This window comes from Cavia porcellus, unplaced genomic scaffold (genome assembly GCF_034190915.1).
Source record: "Cavia porcellus strain 051 isolate PalLab524CR breed Dunkin Hartley unplaced genomic scaffold, mCavPor4.1 scaffold_1, whole genome shotgun sequence".
Lineage (NCBI taxonomy): Eukaryota > Metazoa > Chordata > Mammalia > Rodentia > Caviidae > Cavia > Cavia porcellus.
The window spans coordinates 182,280,698-182,305,582 of record NW_026947484.1 but is presented as its reverse complement, the minus strand read 5'-3'; the positions used below and the strand labels follow the sequence as shown (position 1 = coordinate 182,305,582).

At 43.7% G+C, this 24,885-nt stretch overlaps 1 protein-coding gene and 1 long non-coding RNA gene across 2 annotated transcripts; one reads left to right on the top strand and one right to left on the bottom strand.

Annotated features, from left to right (window-relative positions):
• Positions 1-15,131: 15,131 nt before the first annotated feature.
• Positions 15,132-16,456, top strand: Tal2 (TAL bHLH transcription factor 2). The gene has a single exon (XM_063224309.1). The coding sequence runs from the start codon at positions 15,132-15,134 to the stop codon at positions 15,456-15,458; it is 327 nt and encodes a 108-aa protein (XP_063080379.1). The 3' UTR covers positions 15,459-16,456.
• Positions 16,457-17,399: 943 nt separating this feature from the next.
• On the bottom strand, positions 17,400-24,569 carry LOC134470353 (uncharacterized). The gene is made up of 3 exons (XR_010039193.1): positions 24,468-24,569; positions 19,560-19,620; positions 17,400-17,666 (listed from the first exon to the last, which is right to left on the bottom strand). It is a non-coding gene; the product is annotated as an uncharacterized LOC134470353 (long non-coding RNA).
• Between the last annotated feature and the right edge of the window lie 316 nt (positions 24,570-24,885).

Here is a 24,885-nt window from a genome sequence, read left to right as displayed (position 1 = left end):
AGAAGACTGGGGCCTGGTTTTGCAGATAGTGCTGCACGTTATACAGGCACCACCCGAAAGTGAACAGCGGCAGCACTGTGGCCCCTTCCAAGGACATCCCTGAAGGACAATGGTGAAGGGAACTCTTCACAGTAGCCAGAACTCCAGGTAGTACAACTGGTTGTACACGTTTCTTGGAAGAAAACATAGCCAGATATGCAATTTTGTATTGACTCATGGGTTGTAATCGGCAGTCTAGCAAAATGGTCAGGGATGTGGAAGGAACAGGACTGGAAAATCGGTGGCAAAGATATTTGAGGTAGAGGTATGCAGATGGACCTCTCTTTAGACGGGCTCCTTTGCACAGACTGCCCTTTGGCATTCTTCCACTCTAACTTTGCAGGCAGCCATTGTAAGACTGTTTTGTAAGTCCTGCATATGTCCTATACTTTTATATTAAATATGTTCTTCTACTAAATGTTACATGATATACAGTCTTATAGCGAAGTTTATAAGAATTTGTTTTGGAACTTAACTGAGTAACCTCTATTCCTTTTAGAAGGAAAGTTTTCCTTCTCTTATCACCCTATCATCATTTGCTAAGAGTCGTCTATCTCCCTATTCTAGTGGGAGCCTTATTTCTGCCATGTCCAGAGAATACCTAGAACATTCTCCTGTGCTGGAAAATATCTGTCTGTATCCATGAGCTACACATGACTATTGAGCATTTGAATGAATACACATGACGGTTAACTAAATGTTTTTTATTAACAATTTAAATAGCATCATGAAGCTAGTAATAGCATATTGGACCATGCATATCTAAAAGGTTTGGTAGAGTTAAAGTTTGGACTGGAATTATAAACTCAAATATGGACCTAAAATTAATGCCCTCCTTTAAGGTTATCATAACAATGATAGGAACCCTACAGGATCTGGTATGCTACTTGACACTTTGTAGATTGTTGGGAGCCGCAGCCCCGAGCCCGGTCGCCTCACTTGGCGGACGTGAGGCCTGTAGTAAAGAGTAAAGCCTGAGGTAGATTACCCCTCCCATCGAGCACGTTAGTTTCCTGCTTACCGCGTAAGCAACCCGCTCAACAATATAGTCTGCCTGGCAACTGATGATGTTAGCCAATCAGCTTGCCTTGCTTACTTTAACATGATTGGACACTGTATCCGTATATATACTGGTGCCACCCCTGGGGGGGAAGAAGAAGCCCGGAAGTAGAAGCCCAGAAGGAGCCGCGGGGAGCGGACCAAAGGAGGCTTCGGCTGGGAGCGATCCCAGGGCAGGCTGTACGGAGAAGGAAAATAAAAGAAAAGGTTGTCCACTGCCAGGCTTTGTCGTGTGTCCTTGCTGCCGGCCGGGAGCGACATCGACAGTAGATATCTGATAAATGAGAGCTATTGTGAATATTATCTTCACTTGCTTTTATTTCTGCCTCTGACATAAATCCAATCAATTTGCATTTTACTGATAATCCCAAGTAACAATCTTCCTGTCAGGCTGGTATTTCAAAGCACTCTTGGTTAAAGGACTTTGTCTTGAGAGCCAGAAATAAGAAGTGACCCTAGCTGCCAGAGCACAGGTGTAAGCCCCATCCTTTGGAGAGGAAGAGGACATGGGGTCAAAACAACACTGAACAGAAATGAGCCTCAAAGACCAGGCATAGGCAAAAGTATCAAAGGTCTCAGAATGGTAGAAGGCAGACTGAGCACAAAAGGCTGTTTAAAGTTTCAGGAAGAAAGGCAGACACAAGGGCAGCTAGGTTCACGTGCACTTAGACTTGAAGAACAAAATCTGAATAAAAGAAGAAGAAGAAAGAAAGAAAGAATGAATGAATGAAAACAAAGCAAGCCTTTCAGAAGAAAGGAGTCAGTAAACTCACAGAACAGGTTTATAGAATGGTAAGACAAGCTGCCTATATATAAATTGTAAATAGTGCAGTTACCCAAATAGGTAAGAACAGCTAGTAATGAACTGAATGGCCTTCTATAAAATTTGGATCAGGGAAAACAGAGAAAAGATTGGAGTAGGAACAGAATGCCTTCATTACTGCTCATTGACATTATACTAAAGACTGAGGTTCAGAAACCAGTCACAAAGCTTTCCAGGCCAGAGCAGGGATTTGGGAGAGTTCAGGGATACTGAGACTGACCTGGAGTCCCGGAAGGTACTTAACCTGGACCCTAGTGATCAGGAAAGGTTACTCCTAGCAATATCTGCAGGGCCAGCTACAGGGAGTGCAAGACTCAGAAAGCACTCAAGACCAAGTGAGCAGGAGGCACCTTGTTGGTGGTCTGAGCTCAAGAGGGGTGCTGCATGCAGGTCACAGAAAGGCAGTGACAGAATACAGCAGGGCTCATCCAGATTTGCAGGAGTTAGAACTGGTCTTTGCAGGCAAAAGCTCTGGTGAACTGAGACGGGAAAGTTGGGAGTGAAGTTCTGGGCTCCAAAGAGGATGGAAGGCAATTTTTGGAACATGGCCTAAGAAAGAGACACAAGAGAGACCAGTGGTTTGCACTAAGCTTGGATACCACCATGCATCAGTGTAAGAGATGCAGAGAAGAAGCTGGTGCCATTTCTACACCTGATGCTTTAATTAGAAACCGGGGATGCCACAGAGCTTCACTGTGGAAGTTGGGGAGCGCAGCATCCAAGACTCTTGGGATTGCACTGAGTTCCCCCGCACTGAGTCAGGCAGGCCAAGTCTCTCTTGTTTTCTACTCTTTCCCATTTCCCACCAAGACTCTATTATCTAGGCCAGAGAACTCAAGCAGGTCTTGATGGGACTGGGCTAGCCTAGAGTCCTTGCAGAGGCCACAGGGATCATGAGTGGACGGAGAGCCAGACACAGGTATCTTGTTAAATCAGTCTACTTTAGTCAAGTCTTAGGCTCAGAAATGAACCCCCAGCTGGTAATCTGTTTCAGGCAATTTTCAAAGAAGCCAAATTCCTACTGATGTAAAAGATAGATATGGCCAGGCATGGTGGCACATGCCTGTAATCCCAGCACCCAGAGACTGAGGCGGGAGTGTTGTTGAGAGTTCGAGACCAGCCTGGGCTACAAAGTGAGCTCAAAGCCAGCCTAAACTGTATAGCAAGGCCCTAACTCAATAATACTAAAAAAACAAAAAAATGGTACAAAAACAAACAAACAAACAAAAAAATGTGCTCCTGGATAGTGTCGAAGTATCTGTTATGAAAAGCAAAGATGAGAACAGTGGTAAGGAGTCCAAAGTTCCTCTTTAGGTCTTTTTGGTTAGATTTTAAATAATATCTTCAGGTTTTCCCAAGAAGCCTCCTAGAAACATCTGCTGGATCTGAGGGATAAAAAGGCATCCCCCGGATGTGTATGTGTTTGGTTTGGGATTTGCTAGTCTGGGGAGCTGTCAGCTCCCGTCAACATGAGCCTGGTAGACACACACACACACAAATGCACACACACAAACACACACAGAGACACACACAAACACACACACACATATACACCCTTTGCCCGAAATGTGGCGGGCAGCTGGGGTGCGTGGTTGTGTGTATGGAGAGGCTTCTCCCAGGTCAATCCTGTGCCTCTGCTCTCAGCCCCTGGAGCTGTGGCCTTTATTTCAAATCTGGTCCCCAGGGGACCGAGTGGGGATGAGGACAGCTGATAAGCCTGGCAGTATTGACTTATAGGGGATAGTCACTGAATTTATTTTCTGTGAGGAGGCTGTACTCTTATCTGTTGCTCACAGAGCATCTAAATCCTCATCTAGGGGAACCGTTGATGAGCCATGTTCCTTATACAAAGAGAGGAGAATAAAGAGGGGAAAAGGGAGTCCCACTCACCCCTTTTATCTCCAGTACCTGCTGTGCCCACCCCAGACCACTCCCCACGACCCTTAGGTTTATTGCCTGAAAATAGAAATACTCAGCTTTAGGTCTACAGAGCCAAAGCCATGCCAGAGTAATCCAAAGAAGGCGGCAGCTGGGCACACCCAGGCTGTGTCCCTCTCATTGGTAACTATGGGAAGTGATGCTCACACACTTGAGGCAGTTTGTGCTTCAATAGTCAACATTTGCTCTGGACAAACACCTGCCTGGCTTCAACACCAGGTGTCTATGTGGGTGAGTATGGTGGTGTTACCAGGGCTCTGAGGCCGGGGTGCTGGAGGATAGGAATCACATTGTTAGAGAAAAGCCTCAGTGGTGAAGGGAAACTTATTCTTCCCCCTCTGACATCTCCCTCATCCAAGGTCTCCTCCAAGTACTGGAAAGAAATAAACGCTGCTTACTACCACAAGACTCAAGTAAGTCACAGAAGAGAGGTAGAAACCAGAACACTGGTTTGAGCAGATAAAGAGTACAAATGAAAGTGCTCTTTGGAGGAAATTAGAGGCATGTGGTTAGATTCGGTGTCCAGCTTTTGAATAGAGTTTTTCTGACAATGAAAATAAAAGAATCAAAAGCATTTATTGAACGAGCACGGTTTCCTTAGAAGTCCGCTCCTACCATTTAAACAACACCTCAAGTCACTACTAGTATGTTAGCTTAGTGAGTCTTCCCAATAAACTATTTCCTGCTTCTTTCTTTTTTTATTAGGTCCTGAGGGCTGAACCCAGAGCCTTCACACTGAGCTACACCCTCAGACCTTTTTTATTTTGAGTCAGGGTCTCACTAATTTGTCCAGGATTGATTCAGACTTGTAATGTTCCTGCTTCAGCCTCCCATGGTGCTAGCCTTACAGGCACGCACCATCGCCATTTCCAGTTTTTGGCAGAGGAAATTGAGGCTGGTAGAAGTGAGTAACTTGTCCAAGATGACAACAGGTCTTGGGTTAGGAGTAAAAAGCAGTCAGTCTGACTTGGAGCCAACTCAAAGATTTTCCCTCAGCTGCCACAGGAAACTGCCCCCGTGTGAGGAGTTCTTAATACCTCACTTAACCCACAGCAAATAAATATGTATTAGATATTACAGGAAACATACTCAAAGGGATAGTACTCCCTGTCCAAGGCCACAAATCAGAGTATAAGCATATCGGGGTGGACCACAGAGTCAAGATCTTTCTGTCCTGACTAGGGAATGATGCTGGAGAAATCTAAAATGGTGACAAAACTACCAGATCTCCCTTTCCTTATGAGGGGGCCAAAATCCTCACTCCGTGGCTTCCCACCCACTGCTCAGCAAAGATGTGGGCCATGTCACTGTATTTCTCCCTCCCAGATGCCCCTTCTTCCCTCTGCAGCTACTTGCCTGATGATTGTCTTCTTTGGGTGCTGGGAGATGAGAGAGATGAAAAGAGCCCAGAGATGCAGGGGCGTGCTGATCGCCAGGCTGCCCTCTGGCCTGTAAGCGGGCAGCACTAGTGTTCCTCAGGGTGTTCAGGCTCCGCTGGCTCCAGGGGTCTAAGATCTACTAATAAGACTGAGTCAGCGATATGCCACAGCCGTGTTGCTGAGGTGTATTTTTAGTATTTAACTTGTCTGAGATACTAATTTTGTCTTTCTTAAATGATAACTCATTATATATAACTTTTTAATTAATATCTATTATTTATCATATTATATGAGAAAATGTGGGTGAAATGCCCAGCGTGCATTAAGGGGAGGGTTAAGTACTGAGGGTAAAGAACTAGTTTCCTGGTGCTCAGTGCTGCTTCCCTCCCCTTCAGTCAAGCTGTCATTCCTGCAGCCCGTTTCCCTGTTCTGGGCTCCTAACTAGTTCCCCTCCACATTCTTCCTTGCTCCCCTCTCTGCAGCAGCCAGCATGTCCTCCTCTCTTTGAGAAACAAGCGGTCCTCCGGGACCCTTCGCCTCACACAGCGAGCTACACTCTTGCTGGTGGAAAGGAGAGCAGCTGGAGGCAGCTGGTTGCAGAAAAAGGCCGGCCAGGGCTTTCTTATGTTTGTTCAACAAATGTCTTTTCAAGCAGCTTTTAAGTGGAGTGCGCATATTTCCTGGGGTTTAGTGATTAAGAAACGAAGTCCTTGTCCCCGTGAAGTTTACAGTGTAGAAAATGAAGTAAAATGAAATTTGTTCTGAAGGATTCAACATAGGTGTGGAGACTCCTTTAACAAACAAAGAATGAAGGAATGTAAATTTGCCCCAAAATGTTTCCTATAATTAAGAGTCATGTACAACCCCATAAATTAAATGTAAAAAAAATGGACACAGTTTAACTTGAAAATGTAAATTTAAAACCAAAGGATTTTACTATTAATATAAAACAAAATTTCAGGACAGAAAGCAAGACAGAGAGGATCACTTTACACTGTGGTAGGATATGTCTCTAAGTCAGGGAACTTCCATGAGTCTTCCTGCTTTGGAAGCAGTGCAGAGATCTAAAGTAAACACTCTTGCGAAAACAAAAAGGAACAGCCACAGGATAGTAGGATTTTCATACAACTCCCTTTTGATCAAACAGACCCAAACTTCCAAGAATATTAATGAATCTGAAATTGTCAAAATTTATCTAACAAAGTACCATAAAACACTTGAAGGGACAATATACCTAGTAGAATATTCTTACAAATGTATCAGATATAGTCAGCTAACTCCTGTGATGAACACATAGATAGACTCATACACAATGGGTGGATGGATGACTGGGTCATGGGGAGCTGCGTGGATGCATCTGTGCCCGGTACACAGAACCAAAGATTGAGAAAGGAATGAAAAACTGAAAATATGGGGAAGAGTTTTAAGGTTGAACAATGCTTAACCTCTAGCCAAAATGACCTTGCACCACAGCCACTTGGGCTGGCAGAAATCCCCAGGTTTGGTCTTTCCTGAAATGAAAATCCTGCATAGAGCACCAGAGGGTCAGCATTCACAGGTTACGCTAGACAGATCAATTAAAGCAACAGAACCAGAGCCTGACAGGGCCCAGCTTCTCCTAGCGTCTCCCCTTCCCTTCCCAGCCCCCCTGCACCCTCCCCAGGAGCTTGCAGGTGCAGTCTCTCTAGGGGGTGGAGAGAGCCATGAATAGTAAGGGTTTTAGCTCAAGCACATAGAGGCGTTTAGCTGCCCAAACCTAATCCTCCCTAATCGGATTATGTAAATTCCTACTTCAACCTCTTCCCCTGCAGGTCCTAGCCCCTAAACTTTCCACGCTGGGAGACAGCAGGCTGCGAGTGCACCTATCACTCTAAAGGGTCACTGCTGGTGGAATGGTGCACCAAATGGTGCCTAAAACTATAAAGCCAACAATAACTTTTAAGGTTTCCAGAAGAAGGTCACTGTGCTGACACAGCTGTGCTCCTCTCTGTAGTGCTTGTCTTCAGTTTATGTCACTTAGTAAATTTTATTTTATGGTTCGTTGTGTCACTTAGCCTTGTACATTTTCAGTCTTAATATCAGTTGCTACAGCTCTTTTTCACAAGTGGAAAATATGTCACTGAGAAAATACATCACCTCACAATTTTTGGCAAAAGTGAAAGTTCTTGGTTTAAAAATCAAACATGGGCTCTATTAGAATCACTGTGCACAGGGCAGGGTGGAAATAGCCCAGGCACCGCACCGTGAGGCAGTGATTATCTCCCACTGCACACAAAGGGGACAGAGGGGCAGAAAGAAGAGAAAATCAGAGACTCTTACGGCAAGTATTAAATTATGTTCCTAGCATAACTTGACCAGCTAATTCCTTCTAGTCCATTGCCCACCCAACCTCTGTAATGCTGCCAGAAGGAGTCTTGCAACCTATAACCAACTGTTATTGTTCCCATGTTCCAAGAACACGACTGTCTTCCTGTTCTCCACCTCTACCCACCTTTACCACCCATCTACCCAGGAATGCAGGCACCCATGGGTGCTATGCTTTGAGTAGCCCTGCTCTGGCTTCTCCAATGCCCATCCTGTGATCACATTTCACCTTCTAGAACATACTCTGAGTATCTGGAATCCCCAAATTTCTGTTCAAGTGTCCTTGAACCCATTTCTGGAATGTCACAGGGCTCCTCATTAGATCCATGTAGGTAAGAGTTTACATCGTATTCATAGGACTTTGGTGGAACAGGATTGAGCTAGGGGGTAAAAAAAATGACAAATACGGATGGGTCAGAGGTTTCTGTTTGCACTATTGTTCTTGTTCCACAAATGTCAGAGCCGGCCTTGCTTCAAGGCCTCCTTTAAGTATGATTCCTCTTTTGAGTGACCTCTGATCCTTCAGCCAGATTCTTTTACTTCTCTCCTTCAAATTCCATTTTTACACTCTCTAGCACTCAAGACTGTCAGTCTTGTATTTAGTCAATGTGGCATGCTTACTCCTTTCCAAAGGTATGAGTGTTTTTGCTTTGTTTTGTTTCTTGGTACCAGGGATCGAACTCACGACCTTGTGTTTGCCAGGCGGGCGCTATACCACTTAGCTATATCTCCAGTCCAGCTATGAGCTTTTTGAAGGCACAGAGCTTTCTTCACCGTCCTGCTCCCATCCTAGAAACTGGCAAATGAAGCAACACCTTTCTGACTTATTAAAAAAACCAAAAACCCTGTATTTGTCTGGGAGAAGTGAGACACATTAAGGGAGCTGGGGGGTGACAGACACTCCCAAAGTCTCAGTGGCTTACAACACAGATTTCTCTCTCACATTATGTTATGGTTGACTTTGGATTGTTCTAGTGCATCCAGATTTCTAGAGCATCCTCAAACATGACTGCAACGGAGCCCAAACAGTAATCACTTCTGTTAAAACTGCTGCTCGGTCACGGGGTCTGCTCACAGTCCATTGGTCGATGCAAGATCAGGTGGGCCAAGCCTGGAACTGGGGCATGGAAATGTATTCCCTCCAATCAGGAGGAGGCGCTGTCAGTCATGTGGCAGTAGATGCCCCTCTCTCAGCGAAGGAGCAATCTGAATCATTTCAATAATGCAACCAGTGACATTGACTATGAGCTGGGCACGATCCTAAATCCATCCTTTGTGTGTGTATGTGTGATTTCATCTGCACAGTGCTTTGAGGTAGGGAGAAGTTTTTTTTTTTTTTTTGTCTTTTTCCTTTTTTATCGGTACCGGGGGTTGAACTCACGACTGCCTGCTTGCAAGGCAGGCACTTATACCGCTGAGCTAAATCTCCAGCCCCAAGGTAGGGAGAAGTTTTATAATTTTTCCAGGATCACACGAACGAATAGACAGGAACTTGAACCTAGACAATACAACTCCAGAGCTCTTTGCTCTTACTCACCAAGCTGTAAAATATTTGTAAATTGTGCCAAATCTGATCCTGGATCCCTTAAAGACACTGACGCCTAGAAATTTATTACCTTTTCATTCATTTGTCAGTTAATTTTGGATGAACATCTACTCAGTATGGATAGTGAGAGGTACAGAAGAGAAACATAAGACAAATATGTGGGTACTGTTAAGTGGAGATGAGGCCAAGAAGAAGAATTTATGCCATTTTAGTATTATGGTCAGAAACTTTTCACCACAAAAATGACATCTGAGTAAAGACTAGAAGTGTTACTTCCCTGAGGGCTGGGATTTATGTCTGGTTTTAACTGAAGTCGAGTCCCCAGCACCTGGGCCATTGTAGGCTCTCAATAATTGTTTGTACAAACAAAAGGAGGGAGAACAAGAAATCTTATAGATAATTTAGGGGAAAGAATGTTTCAGGAAGAGGACAGAGCACGTGGCAAAGCCTGTTGTCTTATTTTTCTCATTGCTGAGACCTGACACCCAGAGTTAAAGGAGAAAAGGTTTATTTAGCTCACAGTTTGTAAAAGTTTCAGTTCATAGTGGGCTAGCTCCAAGGAAGAGCAGTGTGGTAGAGGGGCATCACAAAGAAGAAAGTTTATGGTGGGCAGAAGGCAGTAAAGCATCAATGTAGCCAAGGAGCAGCAAGAGATTGCAACAGGTCTCCTAGTTCAGGTGTCCTTAGGATGAGTAGTACTCAGGGGCACCCATAACCCTAGTATCATACTATGACCCCAGCATCATACACCCTAGATCCAGCCACCACCAAAAAGCCCCACCAATGACCATGTGAGGCTTTGGGTGCACATCTAGACACAAACCACAACAGCCCTCGAGACAGCAGGATAGCTGGTGTGTCCCGGAGACACAGAGGAAGCCAGAGTGGCTGGAGCAGAGTGAAGCCCAGGGGAAGAAGGGACAGACAGGTCAGAGGGGCATCTTGAGTGGGAAGCACTTAAAGGCTTCGTTTAACTCAGTGAAGTGCAGAACTATCAAAGGGTTTGGAGTAACTCAGTAGCAGGAGTTTAAACTCGGGCTTCCTAGGATCATTGCAGGTGACAGGAGGACAGAAAGAAGGCAAGTGTAAAATCTGAAAGAGGGATGAGGGGCCTCTCCTGCACGGAAATCAGCAAGTCTTTGTGCGGCCAGGTGGAAACAGAGATGAACAAGTTGGAGAATCTGCGCAGTGCAATGATTGTTCAACTTTATTGTGCATCTTAATTTCAGGGGTACTTCGTAAGCATGCAGATGTGGCGGACCCCATTTCCACAAATCCTGATTTACAGGGTTTGGGCTGTGAGTGTTGGAGTCTGTGTCCCCCTACCTCCTACACACAATGCCTCTGAAGCAGGATTTTGGACTCCACTGCTTAGGGCTTGGATTGACATGCGATGAATTAACAACGGATAGGAAGTTTACCAGCCCGTGCTTCCCTGGAAAAGGGGGTTTTAAAGCTGTCACTACCCCATCCGCCCCCTAAGCCTTAATAAAAAGCGGGGTCCTCCCCCTGCCCCATCCCGTGGGACGGCTGTCTGGGGAAACCAGGTCCTGGAAGCGGGGAGGCTGTCGCAGGCCGGGAGGGGTCCTGGGCCCCGAGACAAAGGGCGGTGTCCTATAAAGGCGGCGGAGGCCTCCGCGGCGTCCAGGCGAGGGCGCACACGGCCGGCGACCGCCTCGGGGACGCTGCGGCGACGGCGCGGGCTCCCGCTCTTGGCAAGGAGGTGCGTTGACGCCGGGGTGGACTCGAGGGATCCGCAGCTCTCTCCTGAGTGCTCCGAGTTGGTGCCACACTCACTCGCGAGGGCAGGGATGTGGCGGCGACTTGGAGCGACGATCCGGGGACTTTCCTCGGCACTGGCACCGGGGAGAGTTGGCGCAGCCACTTGAGCTTGACAGGAGAGGCGGTGCTACTGCTGTCACCAGGGCGCCAGGGCGACCTCGGGCACTCGCCTGGGTCAGGGCAAGGCGTTGCTAGGAAAAGTCCAGTTAGAAAAAGGAAAAGGAAAAGGCGAGAGCGGAGCGGCCAAGCAGCCTGCAGGTTGAGCAAGGGGCCTGCAGCTCAGGAGGAAGGGCAGCTGCTGAGCAGGGCGCTGAGCTCGCCTTGGATCAGGTGGCTCCCACCTGGGGTCTTCCCCGAGAGGGGTTCACAGCGCGCCCTCCTGTAACACACCCTCCGAACCGCCTAAGTGGGAAACGTTAACCTGCGTAATGATAGGCACCGTGAGTTTTAAAGTATGCGAGTATACAGCAGTGCATATGTGAATATACACGTCAAACTGGCCGTGGCTAGGGGATGAGATAGATTCGGGAGGTAAACAACTGGGGAATCTTTCACCCCTTCTGTACTTTTCCCTCCATAATGCACACGTTACATTTCTTTAATTGCAAAAGGCAATGCTGTGCCTAGTGCTGGAGGTTAGTCTAACTGTGTAAACCACTCTTCTCTCTTTCTTCCTCAAGAGTACTTTCACTTACTTTTAAGAGAAAGATTAAAGAAGAGACAGAAACGCAGGGCCAAATGAAGGAAGAAAATCGAAAGCTTTATGAAAAAGAGCTGTAGAGTTCAAAGGCCTGCAGTGGTCCTGGGAGGCATGGGAGCTGTGGGCCTGTTGTGTGCCCTCTCTAGTGGACCTGGGCTTTATGTTTAGGAATCACTGGTACCAAAGAGCAGCAGCTCCTGTTGGTGGCACAGGTCTCCCTGTGGGGCATAGTGTCAGATTGCATAACTTCAGAGGTGACAGTCATCTCTGCCTTCACTGTTTATACCGTGACATTCCTCCAGCCCAGGTGTCCTTAACAGGAGGTTTAGAAAGACTTCAGGGGTTGTATGAATTTGGATGGAGAAACAGTACATACATAAGTTCTTTGATCTTTAATCTAAATGTAGTATTTCCTTTATTTACAGCTGTGGGTAATAAAGTAATGTTAGCATGGTTTTGCATGCACTAAAAAGCCCTGGTTTCTGTCTTAGAATAATTATTTTCTTTCTTTTTACAGTGCTGGGGATCAAACTCAGGGTTTCATGCATTGCTCAGACTAATGATTTTAAATGCATAAATTAAAATAACCAATTATATTTAGTAGTTATTAAAATACTACAATTTACAGTACAGTAGTACAATACAGTAGTACAGGCAAGGCAGTAGTGGTAAACTGATCACCAATAGAAATCATAGATACAGATGATCTTTTGGGAAAAATCATTAAAATATTACTTCTTGGAAATTATAGTAATAATTCTAGTTACTTAATGTGAAAAATGAAGCACATATATTCAAAAATTGCATTTTTAATTACAGGATTTTAATAACTGCTATTTTCTGTGTTCTCTATTTTAATTTATGCACTTAAAATCAGTCTGAGAAGGAAACCAAAAGCTTTTACTTTATATATTTAAAATTACTGCTCTGAAAGGATTGTCTGTAGGCTTTCCCAGACTGCCAAAAGGATCCATGTAACAAAACAAAGTTTTGAACCCTGACCTAGTGGGTCCTCGATGGTAAAAGAAATGTATAAATACATGCCCAGGTTTGGGACTCCAGTTCAACCACTGATTCCCTGTGTGACTAAATGCTTTTCACCCTTGTCTTGACAGCCATCTGTGGCATCTGTTTTTTGTTTTTTTGGGTTATTTTTAGCTGTTACATTACTCTAAATCAGGATTAGCAGCAATCGGTCCTTGCAACTGGCAAAACCCTAAATGCAATTTTCCTTCTATTTAAGAACTACTTCAGTAATTTCCTAGTGACCTCTACTTTGATCTTTTCAGGCTTGTTGAACCACTGGTTTCCCTTTTGCCCACAGAGAAGGAGAATAACACATCTGAGATTAAATCAACAGTAATTATTAAGCACCCTTCGGATGAGAGGCTACATTGTAGAGCCATTTTCTACATTTTCTCTTGTGTTTCTTCTGTCTGCTTCTACTGCAGTGACATCCAGCCCTCTTAGAAGAGGACACAGCAGCCAGTTTATCTTGCCTAATCTTTTTTCCTCCCAGCTTGAATTAGACACCCCCCCCCACCCGTGCCAAGGGACTAGAGTTGACTTAGTGAATGAGTTAAACCCTCTCTTGACAAGAGAAACTTGAAAGTAATTTGGCTCCCACAGTCCTGGCTGACTCCAGTGTGAACAAAACTTGATAGTTTTCTATTTTAAAATCTCTTGCTTCAGGTTGAGACTTCCCCATTTTATGTATCGTTAGGGTACAGTTCTGACAATGCTCATAGTTTGATTGTTGAACTAAAGATCTGAATATCAAAAGGACTTCAGTTAGACAAAATGCAGGGCTTTGTGGCATGCCAGGGCAGGAGGAGGCCTGGGTGGTCACTTGGTCCACCCCTGAAATCTTGGAAGGGGATATATGTAGTCTGCGTGGAAGCTCCTGAGAATGCCTGGTTAGGTTCCAGTTTTCTGCTCCTCCAGCCCATGTTTCTCTCTCCTAATGTCCCGATGACCCAGCAGGCAGCACAATGCATCTGCTCCCCAATTTATGATGTGGTTGCACCCTAACAACCCACCATAAGCTGAAAAATATCAGAAATTGAAAATGTATTTAATATACCTAATCTAGCAAACATTACAACTTAGCCTAGCCTAATTTAAATGTGCTCCGAACACTTGTAGTTGAACAAAACAATCTAATATAAAGCCTATTTTATAATAAAGGATCAAATATCTCATGTAATTTTTTGAATGCCCATATACAAAAGCTTCTGGCACACTGTACTGGCGGTTGCCCCAGCGATGGTGTGACTCACTGCCTGGGAGCTGCTGCAGCTCAGTGTCTCTGCATCTCAGTGTCCCTGCCCACCCTCCCCGGAGAGTGGTAGGTGAAGCCTCCTATTCGGCCTGGGCTTGGTGGAAAGGGAAGAATGTAGCTGTCCTTTGGAGAATGTGCAGAACTCGGTGAGCAGAATATGGGAGGGAATTCGAGGAAGAGAAACTGGCATGTGCAGAGAGTTGGAGTTAACAACTAAGAAAACAGAGAGGCCCAGTGCTCTGAGGAGCTGGGACTGGGGTGGGCAGCAGGCGGGCAGCAGAGAGCCAGGACACCGGACTGCCTGGGGCTGGCTTTGGCTTGCTTGCCAGTGCTTCCTAAAGTTTCCAGTAACGATGTTAAGCCAAGCCACCTGGAGAAAAGGGCCCACACACGTCAAAGAGTAAAGACAGCAGAATTAGATTTGGCAGAATTTCTCCTGGCGTTGGAAAGGTTATCTAGAGCAATCTCCAAGATGCAGTGAAAAGATCACCTCCACCTGTCCCAGGGCTTCTCACTTTTGTCATGGTTAATATCCCTGTTCTGTTCTTCACACACCGAGGGTGAAAACCCTTTCTCACTCTGCTCATCCTCCCCTGAATGTGGCCGGCCTACACATTTTAACCCTTGCAGAGCGGACCACAGTCCCCAGCTGAGGAGAACTAGCCTATCTTCTTCAGTCCCTACCTCATGTTTTTCATGAAATCTGAGACCACAGCTTTCTTTTTAAAAATCTTTTTAGGAATCTACCATAAACTGGGCACAAGGGTACGTAGCTATAATCCCAGCACTCTGAGAAACTGAGAGGATCAAAAGGTTAAGTCTCATTTGGGCAACTTACTGAGACTTTGTCGCAAAATAAAAACTATAAAACAGGGTCAGGGCCATGCACATATATGCACAGTTCTATACCGCACTGGTTCTCATTGGTTATACAGAAGGTAACTGGGTTACTGGGATGAAATAACCTTGTAACCGAGGGCCTCAAAGCACCTAGGGAGAAGAAGCCTGGAGGATCTTATTCTTATCTTCTTTCTTCTACTGCATTTTCTTTTCTTAATAGAAGAAAGATTCTAAAAATCAGAAAATCAAAATAAATTTCCTAAAATCCCAATTGATAAAATTTGCTTGCGAGTTCTTGGCAGGACGTATGATACCATTCAGGCCTCTCATAAGATCTCGGCCCATAGGGCCGGTTCTGTTTCCCACTCAGAGACCCAGAGATGACCAGGAAGCTCTTCACAAACACGCGGGAGCGCTGGAGGCAGCAGAACGTGAACAGCGCCTTTGCCAAGCTGAGGAAGCTCATCCCCACCCACCCTCCAGACAAAAAGCTGAGCAAGAACGAAACCCTTCGCCTGGCGATGAGGTACATCAACTTTCTGGTCAAGATCTTGGGGGAGCCAAGCCTGCCGCCAACGACAGTGGCTGCTCAGGGAGACCTCCTGGGCCTCTTCCCCCAAGGACCTCGCCTGCCCGAATTGGAGGGTAGCACTGTACTCAGTGACTACCGGGTTTCCTCACCCTGCCCGAGCCACCACCTTCTGTAGCGTGGCTGTGGCCGTCCTCTCCCAGGGCAGCACTTGTGCAGGTGTCACTGGCTGAGGCCAGCCTTTTCACGGTCCAGGTTGGCCTTGATGAATAGCCGGTGAGGCACGGATTTGGGCTTCATTGGAGTCTCTCTCTCAGAGAGCTGAGAAGAGCCTAAGGAGAACACTGCCCTAGATTCCTTCCATTCCCCGCTGACGCCTCAGGCAAAACAGCCTGCTCCTCCTATTTTATAAATCCAGGCTCTGCATAAATATTTGCAAAAAAAATCATAGGTTTAAAAATCTACCATTTTGATCATTGTCTTCAGTAATAAGAAAGGAGTTTTCTCAAAATACATCTCAGATGAATAAGCAGAGTATGTTTTCCTCAGAACATATTTAAAAGTTTGTGTTGAAAAATGAGACTATTTGATCAAAGGCAAACAAAATAAATCTTAAGATTGATGAATGAAAGATACGCCCAGCAAAAACCAGCCTGAGAGATGTGTGGGAAAATCGGTGGAGGAAGGCCCTCCTGAGGAATGGGATTACATTCTTCCTCCTGCGGAACACATTCTTTAAATTCTGTGGAAATGCGAGGTGCTTACTGATGGGGAGCCATTTGTACATGTTAACTCCAAAGCCAATAGTGGATTGCATCTGTAAAAGGAAAGGTTTGATGATTTATCGGTTAGAGTTCACGGTTTTCTTATTAAAAAAACAAAAGTTAGCTCAAATAATTCAGCAAACCTCTTAGTTTCATGTCAGGTGTTAAAACTTTTAACTAAGGGGCTGGGGATTTAGCTCAGCGGCATAAGCGCCTGCCTTGCAAGCAGGCAGTTGTGAGTTCAATCCCTGGTACCGATAAAAATGAAAAAGACAAAAAAACAAACAAACAAAAAAACCCTCTTAACTCAGCCTGAGTTTCCGCTGACTGAAAACCTGTAAAATTCACTTTTCATTATGAAAATCCTAACATTACCATTTAATGATTCATTTAACAACTTAGTTTAAACAAATTAGAATAAACAATAGAAATATAATGCCAGACACTAATGAACTAATGAATTTGGAATTTGCCTTCTGTTTTGTAGAGCATTAGCTTAATCTTATGCTGGGGTGGGGATTGTACCCCAAAAGTCACTGAAATTACTTGGACCTGGCAAAACTCATTACCACACAACATCTTGATCCTGCTGCTTCTTAGAGTCAAAGATAAATCCCTTAACTGAGCTCAGAATGCAGATAGATCATTTAATAATCTCTAGGACATTTTATTTCCCCAAAGTTCTTGACAGTACATTGGTTGTAAAATCTTCTGAACCCCACATGGGATATCTGTGGATGTGAGGTTAAGAATTCCAATGCCTGTGTAATACAGGTAAATTTCCTGCTACTCTAGAAAGAAAGTATGTTATTTATGAAAGACCAGAATGAGCCTTCTAGTTTGGCAATGAGAAAAGTGCTTGGTGACTTTTCATAATCTCATTCCCCCTAGTAGCAAGGTCATCAGGTCATTAGTGTCTAAACGGCCTTTGCACTTGTAACGCCAGGCTTCCTTCTGGATCCTTTATTTAACCTGCAGTCGGTGAGCTTCCCCATGGACCCAGTGTAGTTCAGGGAAACACATAAACACCGAGAACAGGAATTCCCCCTTGAATGTGCATGTTTTTCTCAATAGCTTAGATGGATTCAAGCTTGTCCTCAAATTATCAGATAGTGCATTTCAGAATTTCAGTGACAGTTAGCAGTTGAATGTTATTACTCTCATCTGCCATTAAGCCAAAATAACATTTTTAACACTATTTTTTATTAGCTTTATTTTAACACATTGCCATGGGAAACACAAAGCACTTGCATAAGTGAATATGGGTTTTTCTGTTCTATCCAGAATCAGTTTACTGTCACTTGATCAGAAGAATTTGGTGTGCTATGGGCAGCACTGGAAACTTCCAGAAGCCAGGTATAAATAGATCTATTGATTTGTATTCACTGTCTGTTTGGTTAACTTCACTTCCTCATGTTGCAGAGGAAAAAGCAGGTCCTGCAGGTTTTCAAGTGACCTTCCAAAGGTTACACAGCAGAAACCCAGGACACAGAGCCGTGTCTCCTATCCTGCACCCACTCTTACCACTGTCCCGTTCAGTCATTAGGGGATTAAAAAGTGAACAGACTTCTTATCATCATGGTCATCTCCTTTCCAAAGTGTACAGTAATCTATGCTTCTCACTGAAATAGAATTATGTGATTAGATGTATCAACCAAAGATTTTATCTGTTGGTGTGTTTTGTGAGTTTTTCACCATTGATTGTAATTTCCTATTTAACTGTTAACTTATTGCAAATAAATTATTTGAGAAAAATTGTTCTTTCCTTATGATTTCATAAATTTACCAAGCATACCTACCCCTTCTCTCTAATAGAATTTTCGGCATGGCTAAAAAGATAAGATATATGAAATAAAAGTGGCCTTTATTTTAAGAATGTGGAGAGAGACTCCATGACCTCTGGGGTCTGGCTTTTTCTCTGCCTGACACATGGTGTGGGGGCATACACATAGCTTAGGTTTGGGGTGGTGCCTAAGGGGCATTATTGAAGGAAAAGGTAGCCCATTGGAATTTATTTCACGCCACAGGTAAATTGCTTAGGGGTGGGAAAGGTGACCTCAAGATAGAGCCCCTTGGTTCTGCCTCCCAGCCTCCCACCGCTGCAGCTTCCCACCCAGGGCAAAATCCTTTCACTTTCCATGTTCCCGTTGTCATTAGGCAAAAAATGTACCAGCACCCAAAGTCTCCCTTTACCCCACCCACTGCTCTGCACCCTTCCCATGGTTTCCTGGCCGTCCTAATTCCCAAGTCATTGTAGTAGTCAGCTCATTTCCTTGCTACCAAGCCTTCAGACAAACGCCATACCCCAGCATGCCAGGCCTCCTGCAGTCTGGCACTGACATCACTCCGTAATGCTTTCCACAATCCCTCCATGTATTGCATATGCCAGTGAACCTGCTTCCCTTGATGATCCAAGTCTGTTACTCTATTTCCTTCTGACTTGACTTTGGTCAAATGCTGGGCTGAACATTCTAGTTTTGTTGATTCTACTCATCTTCCAGCTGTGCTAAATTCCATTTGCAAAAGCCTTTCATGGTTCGTTTTAAACAATGTCTCTCACATGAAGCAGTCTTGGAATTTTACTTTTTGCTCTAGTCTCCCTCTATCTCGCAGCATTCCCTTGTCTAACTTATAACCTCATTTCTTCCACCTTGTACTGTAGACATCACTGTCCATTCTGTTCCCCCTAGAAAGCTGAAATCTACTTGAGGTCAGCGACAGTTTCTTTTATTTGTTCATTTCTTTCTCTTGCAGTAATGAGGCTCAAACCCAAGGATTCTGCATTAGCTCTGTTCCTAGATTGGTTTAGGGGAATGCGGAGGGACTGGGTCTCATTAAGTTGTTAAGCAGCCTAGGCTAGGCTCAAACTTGCAATCTTCCCGCCCCCTGCCTGCCAGTGTGGAGATTATAGGCATACGCCACCAGGCCTGCGGACAGCGACAGTGTCTAATATTTAACTCTCACAACAGCCTTGCAAACATCCATTTTCAAAACGCGAAGCTACACAAGAATTGGCTCTTTAGAACAGTCTTTTGGCTTCTTTTAAAATAACATTAAAATGAGCTTGAACTGGGTGAGCTTTCCAGAGAAACCCAATGTCTAACGCTTGTCTTAAAAGCTTGCTTCTCGTAATTTGTATTCAGGGCTGCCCCCTGCAGCACCTGCCTTGTGAAATTTCATCACCTAAGAATTGGCTCTTGATGTCCAAACCATGTACAAGTTATGCACGACCGGCTTTGTCCTTAAAGAGACAGAAGCTGAAAGGGTTCTGGAGAATGGACAGCTTAACTGCTGACCCAAGGGCCAGAGGTCAGCCAAAAGTCACATCCTTAGATGAAAAGGTCAAAGATATGGAAGGGATCTGAAAGTCAATGGCAATGCAAAATGAGAGATGTGGAGCAGGTGTTAGGAAAGGCATGCCAAGGAACGGATGTTGCTAAGGATTATGGGAGGCTGGAGGGCAGGGGCAAGGCCTGCTGAGCCACATGCCCACTTCTGTGCTCTCCACAGCTTACCAGAAGTGAGGAGACTCTTCATCTTATTTCTGTTTCTTGCTAATGGCCAATCACAAAAAACCTGTTGAAAATGACCAGATTTTTATATAAACTTTAGTCAAATTTATAATCTATCAGGTAACATTTGTTTTAAGAAATTAATTTCCAGAATTTAGCAATTCCCTGGTAAGACTAATGAAGAAAACTGTTGAATAGTCTTTACTGGATAACTATAAAAACGTAGTATGATGTAGTAAATATGTTCACATTCTTGGACCTATGTAATTAGCCTTCTAGGAGTTTAGCATAATAAAATAGGGATCAGAATTATGGTGAAAGAATTATGCACATGGCCGGACATGGTGGTGCATGCCTGTAATCCCAGCTCTGAGGAGGCTGAGGCAGGAGGATTGCTGTGAATTTGAGGCTAGTCTGAAATATATAGCCAGACCCTGTCTAAAAAAATTATGTACATGAAATAAGCATAGTAGCATGTACTTGTAGTGCTAGCCACTCAGCGGGCTGAGGCAAGACCACCGCTTGTGCTCAGGAGTTAAAGGCCAGCCGGGGCATAGAGCAAGGTCTTATCTTTTGGGTGGGGGATGAATACATATAAAATAATTATGCACATGAGTATCTAATTAATAATTTTTTACAATATACATAAGGTAATGTCTAAATGCTTACTTTCTGCCATGCATTGTATCAAGAGCTTTGAATGTATAGCTCATCTAATCTTCATGGCAGTATTATATATATATCATATTATACATTATATATTATATTACTATTGTTCCCATTTCACAAGTGAGAGCACTTAAGGGTGGAAATGTATCTAAGTTGTCTAAATTTCTACTGCAGAGCCAGAATTCATCCTGTAGTCATTTTTACTTTAAATGACTACATTATACAGAGTCAAGCCAGAGTAGCTTTTCACAGAATTTTTCTTTACCTTCTTAATTCTTTGTAACTTTCATTGCATTAATATGACCTCATGGGCCAGGTATACTACCCAGTACACTATTGGAAAAACAAATACCATGATCCTTGGGAGGAAAAATCTCCCTGCTCAGAAGCACCAAGCTGGAGTTAGAACAGCTTGAGACTCAGTGAGGGAGCTGTCCTACTGTCCTACTGAGCGTGAGGGCTGCGGGTGCAACTGGGTGGTTCCCGTCTGTACTTGGTGTGCTGCGACAGGAGACAGTTTCGCGTTTTGTTGTCACTGCCATCAACCATGCTTTGCCTGATCTTTTCACAGCGGTATGTGGGCCACGGTAGCCCTGTCTCAGCCCTTTCCCAACCTGATCGCCACCCTGGCTCCTCCAGGGTTCCTACTGTCCTGGTTTTAGCTTCTCTGGAGGTGGGGAGGAAGAAAGATTTAAGGAAATGAACCGGTTTCCTAACTAGGTATGAGATTGCATTCTTGCTCTCTTTGTATGTTTCATGTAGAGCTTTTGTAGAATTAAAGCTCTTAGACTCAGAAAGACTACCATGCATACAATCTCCTGGTTACTAACAGCATTTGGTGGCAGTGGAGTACTAGCCAGATAACTCCAGTGTAAATGTTTTGTCTCTCACTAAATAAATCAAGATTTGATTTGCTCTTCTGCTGTATGCGTATGTGTGTACTTACTGTATGGATATGCAAACGTGTTCTCTTTTCACCTATGTGCAGTGCATCTGTGAGGGTGTAATTGTGCTAGACACTGACTTACACAGACCCTCTCCTTCCCTACACAGGCACTGCATGAAGACTGAATTATGAAAGAGCCCCTCTTCAGCAACACAGTGAGACCTCGTCTTAAAAACATAACAAAACAAAACAAAAAAAGAAATCTCTACTTTCTGTATTTCAGAAATAATATTGTTTAAGATATTGAGATAATAAAGGAAAATGATACGTGCAGAAAGTTATTTTCCAAGCCTATTAAAGAAAACAAAAGGAGAGTGAAAATAGAATTAGTAAGTTAGATTTTTTCTTTTAAAAATATTGCTGATTAGAAAATTTACTTATCAGGACTCAGAATCAAAGTTCCACTGAGGTTAACTCTCAACGGTAGAGTACATCCTCCATGCACAATGTCCTGGGTCTGATTCCCAGAGCCACAAAAAAATGAACAAACAAAAATTTCCATTGCTTTTGATGTAGATTAAAAAGACTTGCTTCTGTCTTTTTCCATCTACGAACCCCTTCCACACCTTTTTATCAGTGGTTCTTTATGCAAATATAACTATAAATTTTTGGTTTTTCCTTTTAAGGCCCCCTTTTTCCCTCTGAGCACTATATGCTAGAGCTCTTCCTAAGTCAGAGAGGACTTCCTTACCCTTTTAAAGTATCTGCATGTTTTACCTCATGTGGATACAGTATATAATCAGTGTGTCACACTGTGGAACCCGTGGGTTATTCCCAGTGTGCTATAATAAACACTCTTCGACACACTTGATTTCCCAATCCAGCAGATACTGTACATCTGTAGAATAATGCACTCTTAGCAGGAACATGGGCATCCCTTTTTATGCATAATTTACCTACAGACTGTGTAGACAGTTGCTGGGACACTTGCCAATCTGGTAGGTGAAAATGTTATCTCAATGTGGTTTTAATTTGCATATTTTATTATGAGTGAGCCTGTCATATGTTCGTGGGTCATTTGTGTTTCTGTTTCTGTTAGATATCCTTTGCCTTTTTTCCCCATTAAAGTGATCTCTTTCTTTCCAGTTTCTGCACCTTTTTATAGATGGAAATCAACCCTTTTTCTATAATGTGAGTTATAACTATTTCCCACCAGTATTTCTTATGGTTTTATTTGTGCTATTTGCCATATGTAAGAATTCAATTAATACAGAAAACATCAATTTTATGGTTATATATTTTGTTTTGCTTTGTTTTTCTCTTTTTTGGCTTTTTGAGGCAAGGTCTCGCTATATGGTTCAGGCTGGACTTGGGTTCACTCTGTAGCCCAGGCTGGCCCTTATATTGCAATGATCCTCCTGCCTCACCTCCTGAGTGTTGGGATCCAGGCATGTATGACCAAGTTCAGTGGTTCTATTTTTTGATTCATAGTTAAAAATTTTTCTTTATGCTGAGGTTTTTTTTTTTTTTTTTTTTTTTTTTTTTTTTTTTTTTTTTTTTTTCCCTTTAGGATTCCCTTGTGTTTGAACTGGAAATAAAACTCAGGACCTCGCACTTTCCAGGCAGATGCCATGTTGCTGAGCTGTATCCCTCACCCAGGATTCACTTTAAAATCTTGGGGGCTGGGGATTTAGCTCAGTGGCATAAGCACCTGCCTTGCAAGCAGGCGGTCGTGAGTTCGATCCCCGGTACCGATAAAAAGGAAAAAGACAAAAAATAAATAAATAAATAAATAAATAAAATAAAAAAAAATAAAATCTTGCTGTGAGCGCCTATCTTTGAGACTTCTGGTGCAAGAAATTGAGGGAAGAGGATAGTGCTGAATATTGTTGTAGTTTGGCATAACTAACACCATATTGTACCCTATATTTGACCCAGAAGTGTGAAAAATTACTCAGGATATAAGACCCATGGGAAAAGCAGAATGAGCTGCACCCACAAGAGAAAAATTAACCTGCTCAACAAAGAAGCAGGATACAGGTGTCAACCAAAATTAAGGTAAGATTCTAGCTAACTTATTTCCAATAGGATGTCTTTTTGTGGTAAAGTGGAGAAAAGATGGCTCTTGAGGCTACAAATTTTGATGTGCTTGAGGATCTTCACACACCTTGGATGTGTGACACAAGTGTATCTGGATATGGCAGGTTTGTGTTGAGAGGGAAGTCAAAGTCTACATAAGTAAGGGTTATTAATACTCATCGTGTATCTTTCATGGGCCAGAGAAGTTTTATAAGCATCCTAAACAACTAGGTAACCGAGATTCTTGCTCCAGCGTACAGACTGGAGAAGCTGTAGCCTGGAAGAGTCTGACAGACAACTTGAGGACACACAGGCACGAACAGGAAGGCGAGGCTCTGAACCCAGGTCTACTGTGAGCAAAGGTCAAATTTCTCTGACCATTTCTTCTGCCTTCAAGAGTTGAAACTTCCTGTGAAAGAAATGCTCACTGCTAACACTCAGTGATTAAAATAAATTTGAAATAATAAAAAGTACAGAGTAATTTTGTTGGTGATCTGGAGTCTTTTTAATGACACGAAAAAGGAAACATTATCCAGAAGTTAGTGCCACAGAGTCAGACACACTAAGATGTCCCCTGAGGAAAATTGATGCATTTGATATTCAGTCCCTAGCAGTGGTGCTTGGGGCTGCTTCATATTTTGGGGAGGAAAAGATTTCTCTTCCTCTTAACAATGGCAAAAAAAAAAAAAAAAAAAAAATTGTTTGCTTGAAACTCAACACTTACTCCACACATAACTTAGAGTTTCTTATTTTTCAAACTAATGCAAACTTTAGTTACACCCACATCGTCTGTAGTAGAGGAAGATGCACTCCATCAAAATTTCCCTGGGTCGACTATTACATTAGTTGATTATTATCTTTGTCTTTGTGATTTTAAATCCAAATTACCCAAAGCCTAAAGCCACTACTACCACCTAGCTTTTATTCTTTTTTTCCCCTTTTCCAGAAATAAAAGAAACATACAGGAGGCCTATTCAGAAAGCACTGATATCAAGCATCCAGTGGACTTTGTTTCCCACGAGTAAACCCCTTATCAGTCTCTTGCAGAGACTCTAAGACGTTATCTGGGTGTGCCAGATTACGGGGCTGACCACTTGCAGTGCTGAGTAGGAATCAAATGGACGTTCTCTTCTGTCAGCAGCTCTGCTTTGCCAATGCAGATAAATCAATTAATGGGATGCAGAGCTGCTGCCTTGTCTTTCTCGTCCCTGTGCTTACCTCCCCAAGCTCCCGGACTCCTCAGTCCCCTTTAATACCATCTGAGAGTCCTTACTTACAAGAGGGTTTGTGCAGGTGCAGGCATTCAGGTCCACAGCAGAGCAGTGATTGTCACCCCTTCCTCTCCTCCCTCCCAGACTCCCCTCTTTGTGAGACACTTTTCTTCTCTCTGCTTTTCAGACCAAAGACACCCCCTCAGCAGCTAGTCTAATCGGATTATGCTAATTTGTACTTCATGAACCTAAACAGCATAACAAGATCTGCAGAGGGCGAAGGCCAGGATGAGAGGGACAATGACTTTGTCAGTAACCTACCCCCCAAAAGTACAAAAAGAATGTTGGTCTGGCTTTTGGCTGCACAAAGCTGCCCCTTTGGGAAGCCTGTGGAGCTCTAAGTGGTTAGAGTGCCCAGAAGCGGCTGTGCTTGAGACAGAACAGGCAGAAATGCAGCAAGGACCACAGGACAGTCTCAGATTCC

Coding starts and splice junctions, on each gene's coding strand:
- Tal2 (XM_063224309.1), top strand. CDS start 15,132: ATGACCAGGAAGCTCTTCACAAACACGCGGGAGCGCTGGAGGCAGCAG.